The sequence below is a fragment of the Urocitellus parryii genome, chromosome 15 (genome assembly GCF_045843805.1).
Source record: "Urocitellus parryii isolate mUroPar1 chromosome 15, mUroPar1.hap1, whole genome shotgun sequence".
In the NCBI taxonomy this organism is placed as follows: domain Eukaryota; kingdom Metazoa; phylum Chordata; class Mammalia; order Rodentia; family Sciuridae; genus Urocitellus; species Urocitellus parryii.
Window position 1 is genome coordinate 21,338,793 of NC_135545.1, and position 24,694 is coordinate 21,363,486.

Genomic DNA, 24,694 nt, shown 5'->3' on the forward strand with positions numbered 1-24,694 from the left:
TAATGCCCAAATCTCAGGACTATTCTGAAGTTCCACCAGGAGTTGGGACATGGAGGAAACCACTTGGCAAAACACCTGGTCCTGTATGTCCGGAAGATGATACTGTCATCTTGGCACTCTGAGTTTTTGGGTGACCCCCCACACGTGAACCTTCATCCTTGTGCTTTATTCACGATTCTATAGAGGACATGGCATCAGGAGGTGGTGCCTTGCCTCAGGTCACAAAGTTGAGCAGGCAAGGACCCAGCCCTCCAGCGTCCCAGCTGTGTGCCCACATGCATCCCTCTCCCTGGTCCTGGCTTTGCCTGCTTTTCTAATTTCTGGCTGCCCAAGGCTCCTTCCCCTCGGACTTTCCCACCTACCCACTCCTCTCTAAGGAGACCTCAGCAGCAGTCTCAGCCCCGCTCCTCGGCCCTGCCAGCCTCAGCTTCCTGCCCCTCCATCTAACAGACCAAATTGCTGGTGCCAACCCCCTCTCACCCAGTGGCCCTCCTTAGACCACTTGGTTGTGATAGATGGAGGTTCAAGGGGACAGGGGCAGAGTCCCTGAGACCTTGATCATGGGGTACTGTTTCTGTGTATATAATGTCAACCCTGTTGCAGGCCACAGGCGTCTTCCACAGGCCGTGCCTCCTGGAGGTTTCCTGGTCCTTACTCTGGCTCTGCTGGTTTACTTCTCCACCTCTGCCCTGGATTCCTGCTGCCCTGCCTAGTGCCTGAACGTCCAGCTGCATCTCAGCTGCTCTCCCCTCTGGGTCCTGCCCCCAACCTTAATTCCTGGCTGAAGGTTCCTTTGCCCACCAGACTCCAGCTCAGCTCTGAAATCTTGTCTTAAGGTCAGGTCCTGAGGGAAGCTTGCTCATCTCCAGATCTGCCAGGGACCACTGACTTAAGCCCTGTTCCCTTCCCTGTCCCACCCCACAGCCGCCATTCACCATCCTACCCACTAAATTGTGAGCCTCACATGGGTGGGAACCAGCAGATCTGTGGCAACCACACCCTAGTGACTGAAGTGTTGCTGAATTCTTGGTCCCCAGACGTCCAGGGCAGAGAAAAAGTCAATATTTTGAGAGGCTGGGGGAGACAATAAAATTGTGAATTTGGTGACATATTGCATTTCTTAGGACTTTGAGTTTTCTTGCTTTAAATCTGCGATTCTTAGGCAGGGGCCATTATGATAATTGGGTCCTGCTGTTAAAGAACAAGATTGCCAGAGAAATGCTAAAATCATTTCAGATACCTATAAAACATTCACAAAATAGATTTAGTCATTCTTTACAAATAACATTAAAAAATAATTTTAGTTGTAGGTGGACACAGCTACTTTATTTTATTTGTTTATTTTTTTATGTGGTGCTGAGGATGGATCCCAGTGCCTCACATGTACTAGGCAAGTGTTCTACCACTAAGCCACAACCCACTCCTACAAATAACATTTTTAATTGAAGTATAACATAAAAGCACATGGATACAAAGTTTATAGTGCTGTGTTTTCACCCAGCAAGTGCACTCATATTTCTAGCCCCCAGGTCACAGAGGTACATGTGACAATGACAGCCCTTCAGGCTTTAGTCTTGTGCAGGAAGGGCACTGGGGAGACAGACCCTCAAGTTCCACCAGGATTTGGGCCGCGGAGGGAACTGCTCTTACCACTGCTTCTGCTGAGAACAGAGTAGCTTCTGTGTGTTTCGGGCAATGGTGTGGTGGTAAATATTGAACAAGCCCTGACTTCTGCACGAGGTATCTGCTGTGGTGTAAATACTGCCATGGTAGGTTCAAGCTGCTGATGTGGAGTTGGGAAGAGATGCACCTATTGGCTGGCTGGTGTGAGCCTCTCTAGTATAGTACTGGCTTCGGGCCCATGTAATCATAAAAAGCATTGTAATCTCACACTTTGCAGGGAGACCAAGGGCAACTAAGGGTGCTTCCCATCTCACCTTCACTGCAAAGCAAGCTTCCACTGAGCAGAAGGCAGGGCCATTAGCAGCATTAGCTGCAACATCATTTCCCTCTCCCTCCCTCTTTTTTAGCAGAGGGTGAAGTTTAGTTTGTGTAGATTAAATGTTTCCACAATAAATGCCACAGCCCTTTTCTTTGCATCTTTGCTGCTGGAACTAAGGTCAAGAGTAAGTTGAGCCTTGAACTGGGGTTTCCTGACTCAGTGTTGGCAGTACACCTGCACCCTGGGGTTCAGTGGGTGAAACTGAAAAGGACAGGGAAGCACTGGTCACATGTCACAGTTGTTTGCAGAGTGTAGATTGATCAGTATGAATAGCAGGAGGGGAAGGCCCCAATGAGGCAGGCTTTCTTGGCACCTGGGGACTCTTGCTGGCAAGGGTGCTAGCCAGCGTGGAAAGGTGGGGTAGCATGTTGATGTCAGGATATGGTGTTACTCTGCAGTGGACAAGCCACCTGGGGCTCTGACTGGGCCAGATGGAGGTCACTAGGTGGCATTATGGCTTCTGTGTGCACCAACCCTTATCCATTATCAGAACCAACCTCTGTCTCATTTTTTTCCCTTTTTGGTCAGACAAGAAATATTTACTGAACATTTACTGTTTGAAAAGCCGTGTTCTGCATCACATGGACTTTATGATAGTTACAATGGCACATGAGGTAGGCAACATCCCAGCGTTCATGCAGCTTACTATATCCTAGTGGGAGAAAATGACATTAAACAAGCAGGTAAAATTCTGTCAGCTATTGAGAAGGGCTCAGAAGATGTAAGATGGTGTAATATGATACAGAGGGGTTGCTTGGGGGGAACTAGGAGGGAAGGGGCCTCCCTGAGAAGGAGGCTTCCAAGTGTGGCAAGAGAATGCAGGGGAGGAGGTCCCCTTAACCTAGAGGGTCCAGGACCAGAAAGTCTCAAGAAGAAGGAGTGGTAAGTGAAAATGCTGAGTCAAAAAGCAACAGGGACAAGGACATGGGAAGGGGGACAAGATGGCTGAGGTGGCAGGTGGAGAGGGCCTCAGCAACCCTGGTCAGGAGCATGACTTAATTGTGAGAGGTTGCTCATGGTTTTTAAGCAAAGGAGTGGCCTGATTTGAGTCATGTTTCCAAAGGTCATGTGGCATGGCCAGTGAGGGACTGTGGCTGGGAGTGGGATGGCGGGAAGAGGAGGGCTGGTGCAGGGAAGATGAAGAGCTGGGAGGAGAGCCACCAAGACCTCCAAAGATTGATTGGGGGCATGAGCACAAGAGAGGAATGGAGGATGGCTCCTGGTTTTGCCAGATGAGTAACGGAGAGATGATGAGGCCATTTGCTGAAGTGGGAATGGAGGGGTGTGGATTTGCAGGGGGAAGTCCACGACTCTGGGTGAGGCCCTCAAGTGGGGATGCTCGTTAGATATCCAAGTGCAGATGTCAAGGGAATGGAATTTTTATTCCCTCAAAAACCTATTACAGGTCAGATACGTTTCTAGATAATTGGTGATCCACTGATCAAAATAAAGTCATTATTCTTAAGAAGCTTGTATACTAATCAGGGGAACAAAGACAATAAACAAAGTTACATATTCAATTCTGGTTGACAACATGATTATGAGAGTCTTAAGTGTAGCTGGAAATGTGAATGTGACCACCTATGGAGGGAATGTGGAAAAGAATTCCAAAGCCAGGCATACCTGTGTGCCTGGTGACTCTGGAGGACAAGGAAGGAGGATTGCAAGTTGGAGGCCAGCCTCCAGAACTTAAGAGAATTTGTCTCAAAATAAAAAAATAAGAAGAACATCAATGGTGAAGTACCTCTGAGTTCAATTCCTAGTACAAAAGCAAAAACAACAATAACAAAAACTCCAAATATGGAGCTCAGGGCACATACCAATATTTGGAAGTTTGGAAGAGAAGAATCCACCCAAGGACACTAAGCAGCAGCAGTCAGGGAAGTGAGTGAAATTTGGGAGCATGGGGATTCAGAGGAGTTTTAGGGTGTAGGAACAATTAATGATGTCTGATGCTGATGAGAAAGGCCAAGTAAGATCTAGATGGAGAATTGACTACTGACTTTGGAAAGACGAATCAATTGAGTGAGAGCTATTCAAAGGAGTGGCAGAGGCAAAAGAAAAGTGATGTTTTCCATTTCATCCCATCTCATCCTACTGAACCCACCCACCCCAATCAATTCTACCCTATCCCTGTCTATGCCATGTCACCTGCTCCATGATACCACCTCATGATCCATGATACTGTAGACATCTGGTATTTAGTGAGAATCTCTAGGCAAGTTCCTATTGCCTCCTCATCATCCTCCCTCACCAAACCCCTCCTCTTCCAGGAGATCAGCCTGATGGACCAGGAGAGAAAACCTTTTCTGTGAAAGGCTTTTGGAGAGGGAAGGGCAAATCTTTTCTCCTGAGAGCTTCCTGTTATGACTGGAGAGTATCGTCTTCTTTAGGCAAAGCTGACCAGGACACAGAATGGTGAACCCCATTTGGGGCCTGTCCATTCAAATTTCCCCAGGGATGGCAGCTCTGACGCTACTCTGTGTGCAGCCCATCTCTGCGCCTGTCTAGTTAGCAATGCTCGTCCTTCACAGCTCAGGAAAAATTACCAAGAATGTTATTGACTCTAATTTTAATTTGTCTAACACTCTTGTTAATGATGTCTATTTAAGACATCCATTAAAGGCCCATGAGGTTAATTAAATGGACAATTCCAATACAGTTCTATTAGAACCCCCTCTATTAAATTAATATTATAGACATTTAACAGATGTCTTAATGAGGCATTATAGCTAAGAAATGCAAACTAAATTAACACTAAAGCCATTGTCCAGAAAGAAAGCTTTTTATCATAATTTATGGCTTTTGGGAGGAATGTTCATGTTTACTTTTCAGAACCTAGGAGATCAGTCATTTGATGATCTTTTCTGTCATCCAGAAAATGCTGGCCCAAGAGTTCCAAATCTTAAATCACAGTCCAGACACCAGAGCTGGAAGAGACTTTAGACACCATCTGGAGTCCACCGTCCTCAAACACCAATGATTGAAGGAAACAGCTGGGGTCTTAGATAAACACACAACTATCTAGGTCCTGTCCCTGGAGTCTGATGCAGTAGGTCTGAGGTATAGCACAGGATCTGGCTGCTTTTGACTTGCACTCTGCGGACTTGGATGCAGGAAGTTCCAAGATCTCATTTTAGGAAAACTTGATCTAGTCGAATGGCCCCACATAGCAGTTGGTTACAGTAAGACCCCCAAAGACTTCAGGACTTGAATGGATCAGCAGAATTCACAATCTGCCCCATGAATTAAAACTTTCCTAGCAGTTCTTGCTATTTACCTCCTTCCATTAATGAGTTGGGCAGAACCTTAGGCATCTTCTATGGGTTTGAGACTGGCAGCCAAAACACCTTCTTCCCATCAGTGGACAGACCCCCACGAACCTTTCTCTGATTTCCTGGGTAATTTGTGATGATCCTGCAGCCTCCTGTCCTGAACCTGGGTTTGACTACATTCTTCAGATCCCACAGCTGCCCAGGCTTGCAGCCACATCCTCCCAGGGGCCTCCTTGGTTCATTCACGTTGCCCACCTCGGTATATATTTCCTCCCACAATAAGGGAGAAAGAGTTTGGCATTTGCAAAAATAAAGGGGAACTTAGCAAACCAAGGGTTTTAGGATCTGTAGGGAGCAGCCCTGAATCTAAGTTATTGAAAGAGCAAGTAATATAACTCAGTGGAAATGGGAGCTCAGGGTCTAGAAATTGGGCTGGTTGAACTGGCTAGTGATCCTAACACCTCGTATATTAAAGCCCTAAAACTCACAATATGACTGTATTTGGGGTTAGTTTGTTGGTGTTGTTGTTTGTTTTTGTTTTTGATACTGAGTATTGAACTCAGGGCCACTTTACTACTGAGCTATATCTACAATCCTTTTTATTTTTAAATTTTGAGACAGGGTCTTACCCACTAGAGAGACCTCTCTCCCCTTGCATACAGATGACAGGCCACATGAGAACACAGTGAGAAGGCGCTGGCTGTCTGCAAGCCACGAAGACTTCTTCTGGCCTCACTAGAAGCCAATCCTGACAGCACCTTCATTGTGGACTGCTTGCTTCTAGAACTATGAGAAAACAAATCTGTTGCTGAAGCACCGTCTATGGTATTTTGTTATGGAGGTTTGAGCAGACTGATAGCACCCTCCAGTTGCTTTTCTCCCCACAGAGAGGCTCTGGCTTGTCCCCTGGGTGCTCTGTGTTGCAGCTAATCCTCAATTCAGAGATGGCTCTGGGAACTAGAAAGGTGCCTCAGGGCCTGCTCACTCTGGAGAACAGTGGGTCTCTGGGCTGATACCTCCTGATCCAGTCCTACTTGGAGATGGTAGCCACCTTTTCTCCCCATTGGCCTCTCTGGCACTTTTTCTGGTGCATGATTTACAAGAGGCAGACTTAGCTATATGGAACATGGGCTTGCACTTCAAGGCCTCAGCCTCTACTAGGATCCTGCTCCTTGGTTAGACACAGATCAGACTGCCAAGTACCACTGTGACAAGGCTTGAGTGACAGCCTGTGGGGACATGGCCATCCCTGATCCATGCTCCTGCTCTGTGTAGCTTCATCAAGACCTGTGCCCTTCCTGACTTGGCCCTCTTCTGCCTGGGAGGAGGATGTAGACCTTAGTGCATGGGACCTGGTAGCCCCTAGATGGGCCAAGAAGACAAAAGACATCCCAGAAACCAGCAAGCACAGCCACAGCTTTGTGGCAGGTGAGGGTTCTCACCAAGTCTCCTTTGGCAGAGTGGGAGAGAAGTCTACAAATTATACAGCTACTCACACAGAAACTTGAGTCTGCGCCAAATGAAAAACAGATTTCACATGGCAAGTGGTACCAACAACTTTTCTGGAAAGCAACTGTGTATTTACACAACATTGGATGCCTTTTACATTGCAGAGGGGTGGGAATGGGCAGGATGGCTCAGGGAGTTATAGCACCTATGCCGTTGTTACAAATGTGGCACTTTCAGCTGGTTGGAAGAACAGAAGCTACTTTGCACTGAAGGCAGACATTTCCTTAGTGGGAAGGCAGGTAGTAAAGACAGTATATTATATACTTTAGCACATTCTCTTTCTCTGCAGCCATTCTACAGCAAAAAATACAGCTCTAGAGCCAGGCTATTAGGTTCAAATCCCAGCTTTTCTGCTCTCAGTGAGGCCTTGTAGTTACTATGCCAGGTTCCCTGTCCAAGGTTATACTGGCACTTGAGCTCTGTCCCCTAGTCCGTGCACCACAGCAGCAAAGACTGTGTGCCAACTGGAGAGAGCACCTGCACTGCCTCAGAAGCATCCTGGAGAGCAGTGGGCCCAACATACTGGATGGAAGCAGGGCCAAGCAGCAAGGCTGGTCCCGTGGAACCGCAGATGCACTGAGCTTCCAAGAGGTGCAGTGTCAGAGCTAGGTCTTTCTGTTCTCCTGTCACAAAGAGTCAGTGTTTACATTCCCTTCTCCACCCTGGTGTTTCTCTTCCAGTGTGGTCTGGGTGGAAGACACTAGAAAGCAAAGCTTCTGGCATCGCTGCTTCTCCTGGGCTAATAAAAAGCACATGAATTGGATTCACCAGGGATGATTCTGCCCTCACCTTGGTGGTCAACAGACACTTGCTTCTTACAGGGAAGGCACAATTTGTCATCCCAAGCCATGTTTCTGACCCATGTGGCTTTCCTAGCACCAGCCACTGGAAGGCTGGTCCCCCACACCTTTGGTACTTCGCCCCCCTGGCCTTTTTCCTCTGGCCCTGCATAGAAGGGCCTTGTCTACTGGCCTTATAGACACTGCCACAGAGAGCTGGAGTCAGGTTGAAAAGCCAAGTCTTTCAACAGCAAAAATGGTATTAAGATATGGAAAGGTGCCATGTGTTGGGGACTTCGGTTTTCCTAGGTGAGACCTTGGAAAGTGATGCAGTTAACCTACCTCTGGCGCCCAGGAGACTCAGGAGGGAGAATGCAAACTGTAGGTTTAAGTTACTTGTACTGGAACAACTGCTAATAAGCACAGATGGACCTAGTGTTTTGTCTTAGTAACCCACCCCTCTTTTAATCCCTGAAGAAATGAAACAGACATTATTATTACTGTGTATATATATGTGACTGCATGACCAATGTGATTCTACAATCTGTAAACTCAGAAAAATGAGATTTTGTAATCCATGTGATTCAAATGTATGATATGTCAAGGTCATTGTACTGTCATGTGTAACTAATTAAAACAAATAAAAAAATACACTTTTTTTTTTTTTTTTTTTTTTTTAAGAAATGAGCCTTAAGTCACTTAGCAACTTCATCACTCACTCCTCTTCAACTTTCCCTCTCTCCCTTCCTTTTTTTTTTTTCTGCTACATCCCCAGCCCTCTCATAACTTTCTTTAAACTGCAACGTAAACCTTAGTTAGCTCAATGAGTTTGATGGCAGGTACTTTTAAAAGTAATGTGTCAAAGATGTGCTGCACCAATGTGAAAGGCAGGGCATGATGGCACAACTCTGTGGCTCCCCTCCCTTTCAACCTGGTGAGTTGCAGGAATAGTTCTTTTTAAAAATATATCTTTATTTTATTTATTTTTATGTGGTAATGAGGATTGAACCCAGTGCCTCACATGTGTAAGGCAAATGCTCTACCACTGAGCTACAGCCCCAGCCCAGGAATGTTTATGCATACATGTATATTTTATTACAACATGAAGAAGTGATCATCATACAACATTCAGAAAACACAAAAATATGAAAAAGAAATAAATGAATAGTTCCACTCTTCAAATCAAGCAGGGTTAATCCTGGTGTGTTCTCTGCTATTCTCTTCTCTCCATGGGAGTAATATAAAATTAAGATCACTTAGAAATAGACCTCTGTCCCCTGACTTCTTTACTCAGTGCATTGTGCATATTCCCATATTACTCCATGTTCTTAACTCTCATTTCCCTTGGGTGGAGGTGGTCTACTACCAGAATCTCTTCACTGACAGGTGGCCTGTAGGGTGTTTCCAAGTTTCAGGTGTCACAAACAATTGTCAAAAGTGGCAAAGGATTCACAGGTCAATTATTCCCTTTGCTTTGAATTTCTTGGCAGACCGCTCACTTGACCGAAGCTGGAATTTGCTTCCATAAATGTAGGAAACAAAGTCATCAATTTCTACTGTGAACACACAGTTTACCTTGGGGATAACTGGGGGGTGGGGATAAGAAAAAGGATGAGAAAAAAAATCCAGTGGTAAGTTCAATTTTATGTAGAATGTTATTCAGAAAACACATATATTAAAAAAAATAAGCTAAGAAAATAGGAAACAGGGAAACCCACCAAGGTAGCAGCACATGACTACCTGTGGTTATTCTGTCATACAGCCAATTGACTCACATTCTAAGTATAACTCAACACCTAATTCTCAGGGCCAAAGGCTATGAACCAAATTCCCAGAACAAGAAGCTCCCAGAACAACTGCAGAAACAGGTTTTTCCACATAACCTTCAGACAGGCTGTTGGCCTTATGCTCAGTGGAGAAACTTTCACACCACTTTCTGAAGTTTATAATGTTTAGCAGAATATAAGAAGGAACAGTGACTGGGGGTATAGCTTAGTGGTAGAGTGTGTGCTGGAAAAACAAGAGAGAAGGAGGTGGGGATCTCTGAAATTCTGGCAGACCCAATGTGCCTGCTTGAGCAATGCTGGCCACAATGATATCCTAAGTGTCACCACAAAAAGCATGGTCCTCAGAACTCCAGGCACAGGAGTTCTCCAGGCACATGGTCCTCTGTTATCTGTTTACTCCTTTGGAAGGTAGCAACTTTTGGAAGATGGAGGGTCCCACACAGAACTTAGACAGAACCAAGCAGTGAGGGCTGCTGGCCGGGTACACAAATGTCTCCTGGGAGGCCCAATGGGCAGGGGTGGGCTCTGCAGGCTAGGAATGTAGAGTTGCTAAGTATCTGCAATCTGTCCTGACTCAATAGGACAAATGGAACTCCTGGAGCCTCAAAGAGATAAGGTAGCAGGTAGGGAGACCACAGTCCATAATACCCATAGAGACATGGTTACATACCTTTCAGACGATCTTCTTTGGTGATAATTTTGAAAACATGCTTTGTTTCCTGTAGAAGGATTCCTGTGACACCCACGTATGAAGGGCATTTGGATTTTGTGACTGCAAATGAGAAAGGTAGCTGAAACCTCAGGCCTCTCTGGTGTTGGAAAAGCCAGTTAGCTGGTCCTCAAGGGTTTGGGGGTGCTGGTTCCATTTACTGACCTAGCAGCAGAATAAAGGAAGCACCCAGAGGGTAGAGGCTTCACAGCTTACCCAAGTGAGGACTCAGGTTTCCCAAATCCTTGCCCTGGAGCTTTGTATTGTCTGGGTTGTTCTTATGAGATGCCCTTCGGAAGGCATGTGGACACCAGGGTCTGAGGAAGGGTTTTGGAGACAAGAGGTCATAGGTGCTCAGCATCACCAAAGACCAATGTCTGTTTTTCTGATGGAGCCAATTGTCATTGGCAGAATCTGAATGAACACCTTCCTGTTGTGCATTCCCCAGGATCTCCTGAACTCTGACTGGAATGGGAGTCCTGCTGTAGAGCAGTCAGCAATGTGAGGCGAGTCACCACCATAGGAAGCAGGGTCTTCACCTGTCCTGACCACTGACTTGGTGCTGTATAGACATTCACTAAGCATCTACTATGTTCCTGGTACAGTTGTAGGTAGTGCTGGGAGCACAGCACTGAATGAGATGATTCTGGATCCTGCTCTCATTCAATGTTCTAACAGTGGTGGTGGTGGGGAATGTGTGGCAAAACACAGAAAAATATATTTTCTCAGTAATAAGTTCTATGAAGAAAATAAGGACAGAGTAAGAAGGTAGAGGGGGCCACTTTTAGCAATGGCAGACCCTCAGGAGAAGTGATATCTGAGAAGGGGCCTAAATAATAAGAAGCAGTCAGTAGATGAACACACAGGATAACTCTGAGCAGAGAGAAAGAACAAAGGCAAGGTCCCTAAGGCAGGAGCAAGTCGAAAGAAGTGAGGCAGAAAGAAGGCCAGTGTGGTTAGACTACTGCCCAAGGGAAGTAAGCAGGGCCTTTTGGACAATAGTAAGGAGGCAGACTTACTCAAAAAGGATGGAAAGCTCTCGGGAGGTTTAAAGGAGGGAAGAGACATGAGTTGATGTGTTCTTTTTTTCCCTTTTCTTTGTGTGTGTGTGATGGAACCCTGGGCCTTGAGCATGCTAGGCAGGTGCTCTACCACTGAATGATACCTGTAGCCCTTCATGATCTGATTTCTGTTATAAAACCTTTGGCTGTGTGATCTGGGGAAGTGTGTCCGCTGGGAGAGGGTTAGGCAGCTCCTGAAGAAATGCAGGACAGATGGTGGTGGTTTAGATTTGGCTACTAGGATGTGCTGATGGACTAGAAGAGAATTAGAAAAGAAGAAACATGCATATCTCTTACATGTTTGGCCTGAACAGCCAGAGTAAATGGTAGTTCTATTAATTAAGATAGGAAAGACCAGGGGTGGGGCTGACTTGAGGGGAGACTAAAAGTTCTGTTTTGAATACATAGTTTGAAGTTCCTACTGGACATCAGGCCTTGTGTTCAGGGAAAAGGTCTATGCTGGAGATGTCAACTTCAGAACCATCTGTCAGTCACAACAGACTTTGGAAACCGTGTGACAGGCTGAAAGGGACTCTGTGTTCAAGATTCTTGGCCATGCATAAATTCCCACAGAGTGTGTGCAGAATGTGTCCAACAAGATCAGAATAGGCCCAGATAGCTATAACCATCTATGACCATGCTGATAATCTGGAGATATTTTGAGGAACCCATGTGGCAATGCAAGCACTATGTTGCTACTGAGTGATAGTATGAACATCTGGATGACCAGGTGCTCCTAAGCAAATTACCTGAAATAATAGCACCGTGAAGATCTGCTTTTAACAGCTTGGCTTGAATCATCTGTGGCTGCCTACAAGGTAAACAGAAGCCCTTAATTTATACCATGATGAAGAGTTTTGAACAAAGCAAACAGGTCTACAAACTTCTGCAGCCAGGCAACACAGACAGCTGCTTCCTAAGGCTGCACTGACAATTACCCTAAGATTTGGGATCTATTCCAGTGGGTAAATTTTCAAAAACCAACTCACGTGTCTGGCTTGAGACCATTGCACAAGTCCCGGATATACTGTTTCCAGAGTTCATGCAGAGGGAGAAAAAGACTGTATCTGTGATCAAGTCAGAAACAGGTGAAAAGTTAGGCAATATCAGCTTGTTGTTATAATGTTCAAATAACACAGAGCTTGATTTCATGCCAATAATGATGACCTGGAACCATTAGGGACTGGTTGTAAATCCTAATTCCACTGCTGACAATTTAACTAAAATCAGATACCTTTATCTCTTGAACATTGGTTTCCTCGAAGGTAGACCTTTTTGAGGTTGCTTCTGCTAATGAGAAAAGAAAGGAGCGGCCCTTCTTTGCCCTGTCATTCTTCCTGCTGGTTAGATAACAGCCATGACACCTGGAGCTTCAGCAGTCATCCCAGACCCTGAGGAACATCTACAGGTAATAATGTGCTGTTTGGGTCCCTGATGGCTATGAGACTGGCTGCCTTACCAGGGTGCCATTCATCTGTTCTTCTCATGAGAGAGAAATGACTGCAGTATTATTTAAGTAACTGAATTTGAAAGCTAATCTGTCACATATTATTGAACTTAGGTAGCCCACGGTGTACAGGAGTTGCTAGTTGTCATGCTGGTACTCCTGTAAGGTAACAGGTCTGTCTGGAAGGCGATGGAGCAAGTGGTGGGAAGGGAAGAGAACAGGTGAGAGTTCCCAAAGGCCTCCCTCCAAGGCTATTATCACTTGTCTTGGTGTTTCATGGGGAATCTACTTACATGAATGAGGCCATGGGTTAGAGAAACAAGAACCACAAACTCAAAGCCGAAAATGACCTCTACTTGTGAGGACAGCAGTGAGGTAACCCTGGGGCAGGTGACAATTGCCTCCTTCACCCACAGCCTGCTGCTGGTTTCTTGAGAGGGGCCATGGTCAAAATGACATATTTAAATTGTCTTCTGGAATGTGGGAGGCTATTTGGCTATAGATCTCCAAGCAAAAGCCTATAAATAGTCCCAAGACACACAAACTCAGAATTATTGCCAAAGGGAGACAGAGTGTCAGCCAGAGGAAAATGTCCTCCCACAAGATGGTGATACATTCCTTTCAGAAATTTTCAAAATGTGTAGGCAGAATCTTTCTCTGGCAATAAAACCCCAGTGTGTGATTCTGTAGAGTGATATTAAAAGCTACAAAGAGTTATATATTAAGAAATATCAGTTCTTCTTTTCTAAGAAAGCCAAAAGACAAACAGCCTGTTGCCACAGGCAACAGACTCACTTATGGCACTGATCATATTAGTTAAGGCTAGGAGAGAAGCCAAACACTGAAGAGTCCTCAGTCTCACCATGCCTTGCTATTAAAAGCAAAACCCAAACACAGTATGAATTGGTAAAGGAAGGCTGCCCCCTTGTGGAGAAGATGGAGAATTAAGTGGGGCAGAAGCTGCTTAGCCAGCCACTGTGCTCCCTGCCTACTTCAAGACTTGGCAGGGATAGGACAGCAAAACAAAGGCAGGGCTCACCTCTGTTGCTCTGGTTTAATGTCAAAGAGCCGAAGATCCCTCCTCTGTCTGGCGGAGAGGCCTTTGGATTTCTTTTTCTTCTCCTTTCGCTTCCTGCGGGTGAAGTACTCCAGAACAACAGCCTTGCGCTGTAGCTGATCCTCACAAGCTTGTTGGCTCATGTGGGGCATGCTCCGCTTTAGGAAGGCCCTCACAAAGGCCTCTGCCTGACTTGCTTCCTGATGCTGCACAGAGACAGGGTGGTGTAGTACTCATTATTCTGGGCTGCCAGGACGCCAGACACTCTCACCCATCACTCCCGAAAGCCACCATCTTTGCTGACCCATCTGTCTACCCACTGAGGCTCACACAATCTTTATCTGCCAAGTGTTTGCTACCCACAGTCATCAAGATGTCACATCCATATGCCAACTTGTGAGTCTGTCACACTCAACCGTCATGTCAAACACTGACTTCCTGTCCTGCTTCTCTGAGGTTATTCTGTTAAGGATTAAAAAGCCTTTTTATTTAGAAGAAGACTTCTCTCATCCTCAGCAGGGAGCAAAGCTTGGAAAATGTATGACAATGATATTTACTCAGTCCCAACCATATGAAGGAGACTTCAGTAGAATCAAGCTATGTTGTGAGGGAGAGGAACCTAAAACTAGGGAATAGAGCAAAACTAAGAACCTCAGGGTGGCCAGGAAGTAGGAATTCTCATACTGAGCCCACAGCACAGTCCTCTTTCCTTGGGTATCCAGCCCTGTGTTCAGTGTGGCTAGTCTTTAAGTGATCTGTTCCTTGAAGAAAGGTGTCCAGTGAATCTCAGGTTCCTGGCTCACTTTCTCCAATGTGGCAACAGAGTCAAGGTACTGTGAATGAGCACTTGCTCTTAGAGAGGACTTTTGTCCTCTGTCATAATTGTGTATAATTCCTTAAAAATCTGCAATTGTCACTGCCTCTCAAGTTGGAATTCCAGCAATCTATTACTCATCGGGCAGTGGGTGTCTCTGGCCTCTGGTCTGCTATAGTCTTGGACAGTACTCTTTACTGAAGACCTGCCTTTTGGTTTGGCCATTTGCTTGGCTCTTCTTGCTCGAATTGGATTATAAATACTAGACGATGTTAAATGAAAGATGAAAACTTATGTGTCAAAATCTCTTCATGGGGAGGTGGTTCACAGTAAGGATGGCAGGAATAACATTTGTTTCAGCTTTATACTTTTAGACGCTAACTAGAAATGAATTCATTATCATTATTACTAAAGACGAGAAGGTCCTTTTTTAAAAAAATTCTTTTAAATACCTACGTGATCTTTCTTTCATAAAGCAGCAAAATAAAGGTATAGTGGTCTTTCAAAATCTTGATTTCAAGGTCTTATTATGAGCCACAAAGTAGAGCTTTTGCCTAAATAACCAAACATGTTGAAACATCCAAATATAATCTGTAAATTCCTCTTATGAAATGTGATTTGTACACCTTCTTCAGGAGTGAAGGGAGTACAGTGACAAGGTCAAATAATAGTGCTCATCAGGGTAGTTAAGAGATGGGCACGGCCTAGTACTCCCTACGTAGTGGGAGATGACAAAAGATCAAGGAGTCCAAGTTCATTAAACTTGACTTTGGCACAACAGGAAAGGAGGCTGGCATATGGAAACATTGGCACACGACCTTGATGTAGTCAAAGATGTCTACCAGAAAGATGAGAAGTAAATGCAGGCAAGTACAGTTAAACCAGCACTAGAGGCTTAGAAACAACCAAGACTTCTTCACCACTGACTCTGTTGCTCCTGGACCTCCTCCCCAAAACTGTACCTGAACATCGTACTCTTTTGCCTCTTTCTGAGAAAAAGCACGGTAGATCACACCTGGGGGATGAAAGGGGGGAAAAAAGAAGAAATGATCTATTAGATATGGCTCAAAGATTGAAGGTTTTTCTAATTATGAAAATAACTATGCTCATTTAGAGGTTGAAGATGTGAAGCAAAGCTTGTTTTTTTTTTTTTTTTTGGGGGGGGGGGAGGTGGTATAGAAGACTGAACCCCGGGACCCGCTCATGCCAGGCAAGTGCTCCACCACAGAGCAGCACCTCCCACCCTTCTTGGATTGCTTCCCTTTGGCAATGTCTGTCCTAGACGTTCCAAGGGTATGATTTAAAAAGAGTGCTTTTCAAACTTTAATGTGTTTAAGAAGTCTGGGATCTTACTAAAACATGGATTTTGGGTCCCTACTCCCAGATTCTACATTTCTAACAAGTATGGAGATGATATTGCATGTTATTGGACCACCCTTAAAGTTGCCTAGTTAAAAACACAAGTCAGGGGGCTGGGGATGTGGCTCAAGCGGTAGCGCGCTTGCCATGAGTGCGGCCTGGGTTCAATCCTTAGCACCACATACAAACAAAGATGTTGTGTCCGCCGATAACTAAAAAATAAATATTAAAAAAATTCTCTCTCTCCCTCTCCCTCTCTCTTTAAAAAAAAAAAAAAAAACACAAGTCAGAATTTTGAGCAGTTGTTCACTATGTCTAAATAAGCAACTCATTTAAAAGTAATGTGATATAGCTGTCCGGGTTGCGCATGGTTAGAAATACTACATTTTGCTGATTGCTTGATGTTTAATAAAGATTTTTCACATTTTAGTATTATGAAATTAAAATATATATATATATATATAATTGATGATATCCTGAACTGATAAAATATAGTGGTCTTTCGTCACTCTATATATTGGTCAATGTGGTATCAACTTCTAAAAGCTTCTACGCTCCTTTTTCTTCCTTGTCTGAAAAAGAAAACTGTGTATTGGGAACAAAGAACAGGTATGAATGGAATAAAATTGGGATAAAGGTCTAGCATAAGAGCCAAATGAGGGCTGGGGTTGTAGAGCACTTGCCTTGCATAAGTGAGACCCCTGGTTTGAATCCCAGCACCACATAAAAATAAATAAATAAAATAAAGATATTGTGTCCATCTACAACTAAAAAAAAAATAAAATAAATAAAAGAGCCAAATGACTAGAAAACTAAATTCACGCTACACTTTATAATTTCAACCAGGCATTCTGTGCTTCCCTGAGTACATTAAAAAAAAAAAAATATATATATATATAAAATGGATCTCCTGTTTAATTTATTTATTTTTATGTGGTGCCGAGGATTGAACCCAGGGCCTCACACATGCTAGGCAAGTGCTCTACCACTGAGCCACAACTCCAGCCCCTGAGTACATTTTTGATCAAGCAAATCAAGGAGGTTTTAAGTTCTATATAGAGTCCAATTATCCCTCAAATGGGAGATGGAAATTATAAATTGTTTGTAGGCATTTCCAGGGCCTGGAAATTTCAACTGTCATAAATGTCTAGCATGAGACTTGGAAGTCTCTCTGCAACAATACATAGTTATCAAACACTCATTATTTGCTAGGAAGTTGATTAAAAGGTACATATATTTTATGTCTCATTATGGGGGGGAAGAACAGTCAATGTAGATAATAAATGATTGGGTTGGATAGGGAAGATAGAGGCTGGTTTGAAAGTAAAGTATTTTATTTTGAAATAAAACACTAATACCTTCAGGACACTTCCCCTGCCCCCTCAAGGTTGCCAAGGTTACCTGCCTCCAGGGAACTGTTTCTCCCTGCAAGCAATAGTTAACAAATGCCTCCTGGGCTACTCTCTTCCGGCCTGTATTCCTAGATGGCTACTTTCTCACTCTTGGATCACTCCACCTTTTGGTCCCCAGTCACATAGGCAAGATAATGGAAGAAAGGGAGCATGAGAACAAAGGAAATCTAAAAATCTATACAAGGGGCAGGACACCCTGACTTTCTCTGACACCCAGCTCTGAGATGCGTTGTACACTTGTGTTGGAGTTTTTTGGGTGTTTAATCTTCACACCAGGGAAATGGGACTCATTCCTCATTCTCATCACCGGTATAAATTCACTTTTTTTTTTTTTTTTTTTTGCGGGGCGTGGAGGTGTGGGGGACTCGGGATTGAACCCAGGGCTTCCCTTGACCACTAGGCTACATCCCCAGGCCTTTTTATTTTTTGAGATAGGGTCTTGTTAAGCTTAGGGTCTAACTTGCTGAAGCTGTCCTTACACCTACAGTCCACCTGCTTCAGCCTCCCGAGTCGCTGGGATTACAGGGATGTGCCACTACATTCGGCCTAAGTACTCTTTTAAAATTGTTATTTCCATTTATGCACACGAGAAAACTGAAGCTCAAATATGCTGAGACACTTTAACTTGAACACATAGGTAGGAGGCGGCAGAGGTGGAAATCAAAATTCTGATCTAGATCTCCATGCTCTCTTGCCTAAAACGGCCCCGGTGCTTGCTTCCCCTCCCTGGTATATCTTTTCTCGGTTCAAATCCTAAAGCCTTGGGTTCGTGATGATTCCCCAGCAGCTCCCAGCACTTTACACCAGACAAAGGTGGGTCAACAGTTGATAAAGGGCCGCAGGGCCTGGTCCGCAGACACCCAGAGAGGTAGTGGCTAGATGAGGCCAATTTCTTGGGCCTTCCTGCTCCAGCACAGCGCAGCTCTGAGCAGTCTCCGGGAGCACCTGCCTTCTACTCTGAAGTCAAATCCTAGCTCACAGACCGAGTCACCTTTTATGTAAGGTGTGACAATTCCCATTGTAGTCAGGTAGCCCTGACTTATTTCACCCCCTAGCACCAAGTCCCCGACCCTTACATCCCCATCCCACACCAACATCGCGGCCCTCAACCCCTTACTCTTCATCGTTGGGCCGCTTCCGGTGCTCTCTGATGACGTCTCCCTCAGCGTCGTTCACTCTTTCCCTCTCTTCACTCTGTCCTGCAGCTCTCATCCACGAGGAGGCTCTCTCTGCAAAATTTCGGCTGAAAAGGTTCCTTGTGCCTGAAGCTGCGCGATGTGAGAAATCCACTGACACTCCGTGGTCCGCCTCCGGAGACTTTGGGAGCGCGGAGTTGGCGCCGCGCGTGACGTCACCAACGCGTGCCGGCCGGGGTTGCGCAGGCGCCTTGGGGATGACTCGCTGGGTTCTGATTCGCTGGGCGGTTTCAGTTTGGGTCTTCTGTAGGCCAAGTGTTCAGGTTGGGTTTAGGGCATACCGAATACTGGTGAAGACTGGAGTATGGCTAGGCAAACCCATTTGGAGAGGACACGAGGGAGGTTGGGAACCGTGGAGGGCGCAAACAGGACGGGGATGGTGGTGCTACCCGCGGCAATGATGTCTGCGTTTCCTTACCACGTCTGTTAACAATCAGCCGAGGCAGCTTCAGCTGTCGGTGCAGGCAGTGAGGTTGGGATGGGGGCTCAGGATCTGTTTCTCTTTCTGCTACTAACTAGTCTTGTGCACTCGATTAAGGCGTTTCCCATGTCTGGGCCTCTTTCCTACCTGTAGAGTGAAGTGGGTCTTGCTGGTTTCAGCATTTTTTTTTTTTTTTTTTTTGAGGGGGTTGATTACTGGGGATTGAACTCAGGGACACTCGACCACTGAGCCACATCCCCGGCCCTATTTTGTATTTTATTTAGAGACAGGGTCTCACGGAGTTGCTTAGCGCCTCGTTTTTGCCGAGGCTGGCTTTAAACTCGTGATCCTCCTGCCTCAGCCTCCTGACCGCTGGAATTATAGGCGGGCGCCATAGCGCCCGGCTCATCTCAGCATTCTTGAAACCCAGAATATGGGTTTCCAGCAATACACTGAAAGGCACAGAGGTGGTTCTCATTGCTTTGGGGAAAGGTCCCAGTGTGAAACGAAGGCTTGGCTCCGACCCCTCTAGAGTGTCTGAGTGTTATCCAGAACTTTTGTGTCCTTAATTTGAGTTGACCTTAATTTGGATTGAGTACTGGGCCTGCTCTGGGTGCTGGGTGGGAGAGAATAGCAGTATGACCCTTATACTCTCAACCTTGAGTGCTATGTAAATTCATTTCTAAAAGGGGGAAATTCCCAGAAGTGGAAATAAGTGCGTGGGTCTTGGTTTGAGAAACAGCAGCTTTAAGGATTCTTTGGGTGATGACCTTGTGCCATTTTTTTTAAAACATTTTTTTTATTAGCTACACATGACATTTCCATGATCCTGGCCATTCATACATTTGAATCAATTGAGGTATAAATTCTAATTTTTCTGATTGTACAGATTGCAGAATCACACTGGTCATAGAGTCACCTATATACATACAGCAATCATAATGTCTATTATCTTGTGCCATTTTGATGTTAAAAATAAGAATGCAGGCCCTGAAATTTAGTGACAAGAAGGTGACTCATATAAATGAGCTCAAATGCATTTACTTGATAGGTAGATTACCTGGTTCAGAATGGAAACAACATTTAGGTCAAAATGTGTTGCACTTGCAGATGCCTGTGAATAGCTAGGATCTACAGGACTGAGTTTGAGAAAGTGCTCAGGACTAATTCCTTGTAAACTATCAAATGTAAGTTTTGTTTTTATTTTTTATTGACAAATAAAAATTGTATATATTTGTGGTGTATGACATCATGTTTTGAAATATGTATACAGTGAAATAACTAAATTGAGCTAATATGAATTTCTCAGTGATTTTCAAGTATACACTGTATTATTAACCTTAGTTTTCATATTGTATCATAGCATGCTTGACAAATAGGAGTTGTGTGTGTGTGTGTGTGTGTGTGTGTGTGTGTGTGTGTGTGTGAATGTGCTGGTGATTTAAAACAGGGCCCTGGCACCTGGCTCTATACTGAAATACACCCCCTTCCCCACAACATGAACTTTAAAATAGCATGAAAATACAGTAGCCTGGAGGTGTAGCTCAGTGGTAGAGCACTTGCCTGGTAAGTATGAGGCCCTGAGATTGGTCCCCAGTGCTGCACAAACAAAAAAGACTTGAGGGGACCCTTAGAACATGACTTCTGTGATTATGGAGATAGAGAAGGCTGATCTCTTTTTGTTTATTTTTTAGGGTTTTAGTTGTCTAACTCTCAATCATTCCTTCTCAAATAACCTTGGGAGTTTGGATATCTGCCAGTCTTCCACATAAATCTCAGATTGTGGCCAGGTTGGGGTGGAGGGCATTCCTCCTGCACACTAATTTTTTTTTAAATAAACAAATCACTTTATTGTCCTTGGAAAATAATTATGTTTTGTATACAGAGATATACCTGTAAGGATATTTGTGATTGTTGTTTGGAAACAGCTCAATATTTGACAGCAGTGGACTAAGCAAATAAAGTATGTGCTACTTTATTATATAGCTTAGTTTAAATGTTTTATAATCACAGGGAGGGCTTAAAAAATTCCCATACCTCTGTTAGGTGCAGGACAAGCTGAGTAAGCTATCTGCAGGGCATGCCTAGCTGCAGGATGACCTGGCCACTCAAATCCTCTGTCTGGTTCTTTATCACCTGTTTGCTTCAAGCCCAAATGCCCAAGCCCTGGCTCAAGGCTGAGCACTTCACCGCCCACCCCCCACCCGCTCAAGGCTGAACACTCAACTGGACACTCAAGGCCAAGCACTTAACCTCCTTGTGTGCCAACAAGGCAGCTTGCAGACCCAGAGACCCCATTAGATTTGGGCTATAAAAACTCCCTTCTGCGGGCCTCTCTCTCTCTTGCTCTCTCTCTCTCTCTCCTTGTCTTTCTTTTCTCCTCTGTTGCACTGCTGCAATAAATATCTCTTGGTTGCTCCAAGTGTTGTGGTCACTTCCCTTTCAACCTCAGTATCATCTTTGGAGATTTTTATTTAGTAGATAAATCCCAAGAATCTGTATTTTTTAAAAAGTATTCTGAGTTCACAATTTTAAAAAAAGATGACAAAATATAGGGGCTGCGGGTGTGGCTTAGTGGTAGAGTGCTTGTTTAGCATGTGTGAGGCACTGGGTTCGATTCTCAGAACCACATACAAATAAATAAAGGTCCATCAACAACTAAAAAAAATTTAAAAATATTACAAATATAGATAAGCCAAATATATGCAGAAAAATAATTAGAATTATGTGGGAGGCCATCCTTGCACGTGATTTGAGTTATCTCTCTGGCTGGGCAAGAGACGCTTAGGCACAGCTGTGTGAGACCTTTCCTCACCCTTCTCAGGTCCCAGGGTTTGTCTGTGTGGAGGCATGTCTGGCCACTGCCCGGAAGACCCAATCATCGCCCCTTACCTTGGGATGCTGCCCCCCTTAATCTTCATTGGATGGGATTTTCCCCAGAATTTTTTGTTCCCCAATAAAAGTCCACTCCCTGGCGTGTTCTCTCTCTCTCACTAGCCTCTGCAGTAAACCTCGCTACCACAATAGGTGGCTGGAGGCTGGAGCTAGGAGGAGCCGTCCTGGAGCTAGTTTAAAGGTAATTAGATTCTCTTTAATTCAAAACTTCCTAGTGGTTTCTCACGTCTCGAACTGAACTTTCACTCATGAAGCTGGCGCGGATACTAAAGAATTATTCAAATACATGAGATTTACAGCTCATTAGGTAAGGATTCAGGAGTTTTTTGGTTTATTTTCTAAGTTTTCATTTGGTGAAAAGAAGACTTTAATTTTTTTTACATATAAATGATAAACTTTCAAACATGGATATGTATACATTTTTCCCCACTAGTAGCCTTGTGAATTTCCATGGGAAGTCACAGTTTGATGGCATCATTGCAATGACTTCCCCTGTCCTCAACATTTATTATGAAAAACTTCAGAATATAGAAAATTATTTCAGATATGGAAATAATTCTTTAGTGAACACCTATATGTTCTTAAATTCTGCACTTAACATTTTTCTCTATCTGTACAGGGTTCTTACACTTATGGAGGAATGGAACCCAGTGCCTCATATGTTAGACAAGCATGTTACCACTTGAGCTACACTTTCAGCCCTGTACAGATTTTCTTATGATTGTTGCTATTAAGACATTCAGATTGCACCACCAGTGTTGTGGTGCATACCTGTAATTTCAGCTACTTGGGAGCTGAGGCAGGAGGATGGAAAGTTCAAGGCAACTTGGTGAGACCTTATCTCAAAAATAAAAAATAAAAAACACCAGAGATATAGCATTTGGGGTTTTAATTCCTGGTATGGGGAGGGAAAAAGAAAAAAAGACATTTTAGGTTGTTATGCTGAGTACTAAAGAAAAATTTCATGTATAAGCTCAAAAATATTAAGTTTCAACTATTAAATAAGAGCATATCTATGAAAACTAGGACATTCCTTGTAAATAAACACAGCATTCATTTATCTCATGGCCTTTGGCTGTACAGTGGGAGAATTTTTTTCTGTAGTCCCTTCAGTCCATAATTTTGGATTAAAGATAAACATTTCTAGTATCATTTCCTGGCATTACTTTAAGAAAAGGTATTTGTTCAAAAGAAACCTTCAACAAAGATTTAGAAGGTTTTGTTTTAGTGAAAGTTGTGATCTACCAAGTTAAAAAAAGTCAATATTATTTTACATATTGTATGTATGTATGTGTATATACATGCATACATATGCATATACATGCACACATATTTTTCTTTTCTGTGTTTCTTTTAAATAATTATACCTGGTGTGTTTGAGAGAGATCAGGTCTTACCTGTAATGTAGGTTGAAAATAGTGCAGGTTGCATATTCTTTATCTGAAATTCTTGGGACCAGAAATGTTTCACATTTTGGAGGCTTCTGGTTTTGGGATATTTGCACAGATCGTTCTGCTTGAACATTCCTAACTCAAAAAATTCACTCTGAGGGCTGGGGATATAGTTCAGTTGGTAGAGTGCTTGCCTCACATGCACAAGGTCCTGGGTTCAATCCCTAGCACCACAAAAAGAAAAAAAAATTCACTCTGAAATACTCCCAAATCCAAAACTTTTTGAGCCCATACCCTGAGATTGCAGAACATTTCAGATTTTGGATAAGGGATGATCCTATACTTGCTTCCTAGAATGATTTGGAGCACTCAGTGAGATGATGCACCCATTAAAATGGCCTGGCAGAGACTATAAGATTTGAGAGATGATAGCCACCATGATTTATATCCTCACAAAGATCGAAGAGTTTCTGAGGCACAAGATTATGAACTTCCCTGGCCCTGCTTTGCACTGGCCAAATATAGAGCATTGACAAGGGGACCAGGGGAGGGGACGTGTGGGAACAGGGAACCTGGTCAGAATGGTGCCAGTAATCAAGCATTCCTCAGGTTCAATAGTGCCGTAGGAGACTACCCACTCTGACTGAGAATGAAGAGACTTAACAGTAAGGCGCCTATGCTGACATTGGAGTGTGTGTGTGTGTGTGTGTGTGTTTTGCTGGATCAATTCAAGCACATTTCATGTGCTGGGCAAATGCTCTACCCTCAGCTCAACATTGGACATCTCCGCCAGGCAAACCCTTTCCTGCTGAGTCAATAGGCTACAGGGGCTCCTGATGCTTCAGGAAGACCACATGTACATTCTCTGTCAGTCAGCTTTCCATTGCTGTGACCACAGTACCTGACAAGAACAACTTAAAGGAGAAAAGATTATTTTGGTTCACAGTTCCAGAGGTTTAATTCATGGTGGGCTGACTCCATTGATCTAGGCCCAAGTTGATGCAGAACATCATGGCAGAAGGGTGTTGTGGAGGAATGCTGCTCCATTCCTGGCAGCCAGAAAACAAGAAAGAGGGGAAGGGGCTGCAGGAAAGATGAACCCTTCCAGGGCATGTTCCCAGTGACCCGTCTTCTCCAGTCACATTCCACCTGCCTACAGTGATTACCCAGTTAGTCTATTCAAATGAGGACGCATTGATTAGTTACAGCTTTCACGATCCAGTCGTTTTAACCTCTGAATATTTGTAACCCAGGAGTTTTTGGTGGACCCCTTATAGCCAAACCATAAGTCATCCCTCAAGCCCAGAGGCAGGCAGTGACTGCTTTAAGTCAGTGTAAGACTGACCATTTGGAATTCTGAACATAGGGTCTATGATACGTGACACATATGGCCCAATATCACTTTCAAAATCCAAGTTCCTCGGTTTTTCAACCTCCAAATGTTACTGTTCCAGGCCTTACATCCAGATGTATAGAATACAACTAACGTAGATTCTTTCAGTTCCCTGAAGTTTCACTCTTAAACTTAACCCACAGGAAATCTTCCCCTTCCACACACACTTCACTGCTAGAAATTGAAC

The 24,694-nt window shown here is 44.1% G+C and overlaps 1 protein-coding gene across 1 annotated transcript; it reads right to left on the reverse strand.

The window, feature by feature from the left end:
- Positions 1-8,501: 8,501 nt before the first annotated feature.
- On the reverse strand, positions 8,502-18,559 carry Pop4 (POP4 ribonuclease P/MRP subunit). Its single transcript, XM_026391224.2, has 7 exons — positions 18,329-18,559; positions 15,403-15,455; positions 13,609-13,832; positions 12,112-12,189; positions 11,872-11,933; positions 10,023-10,124; positions 8,502-9,151 (listed from the first exon to the last, which is right to left on the reverse strand). Exons 1-7 carry the CDS (start codon positions 18,333-18,335, stop codon positions 9,015-9,017), a joined length of 663 nt encoding a protein of 220 aa, XP_026247009.2. The 5' UTR covers positions 18,336-18,559; the 3' UTR covers positions 8,502-9,014.
- Between the last annotated feature and the right edge of the window lie 6,135 nt (positions 18,560-24,694).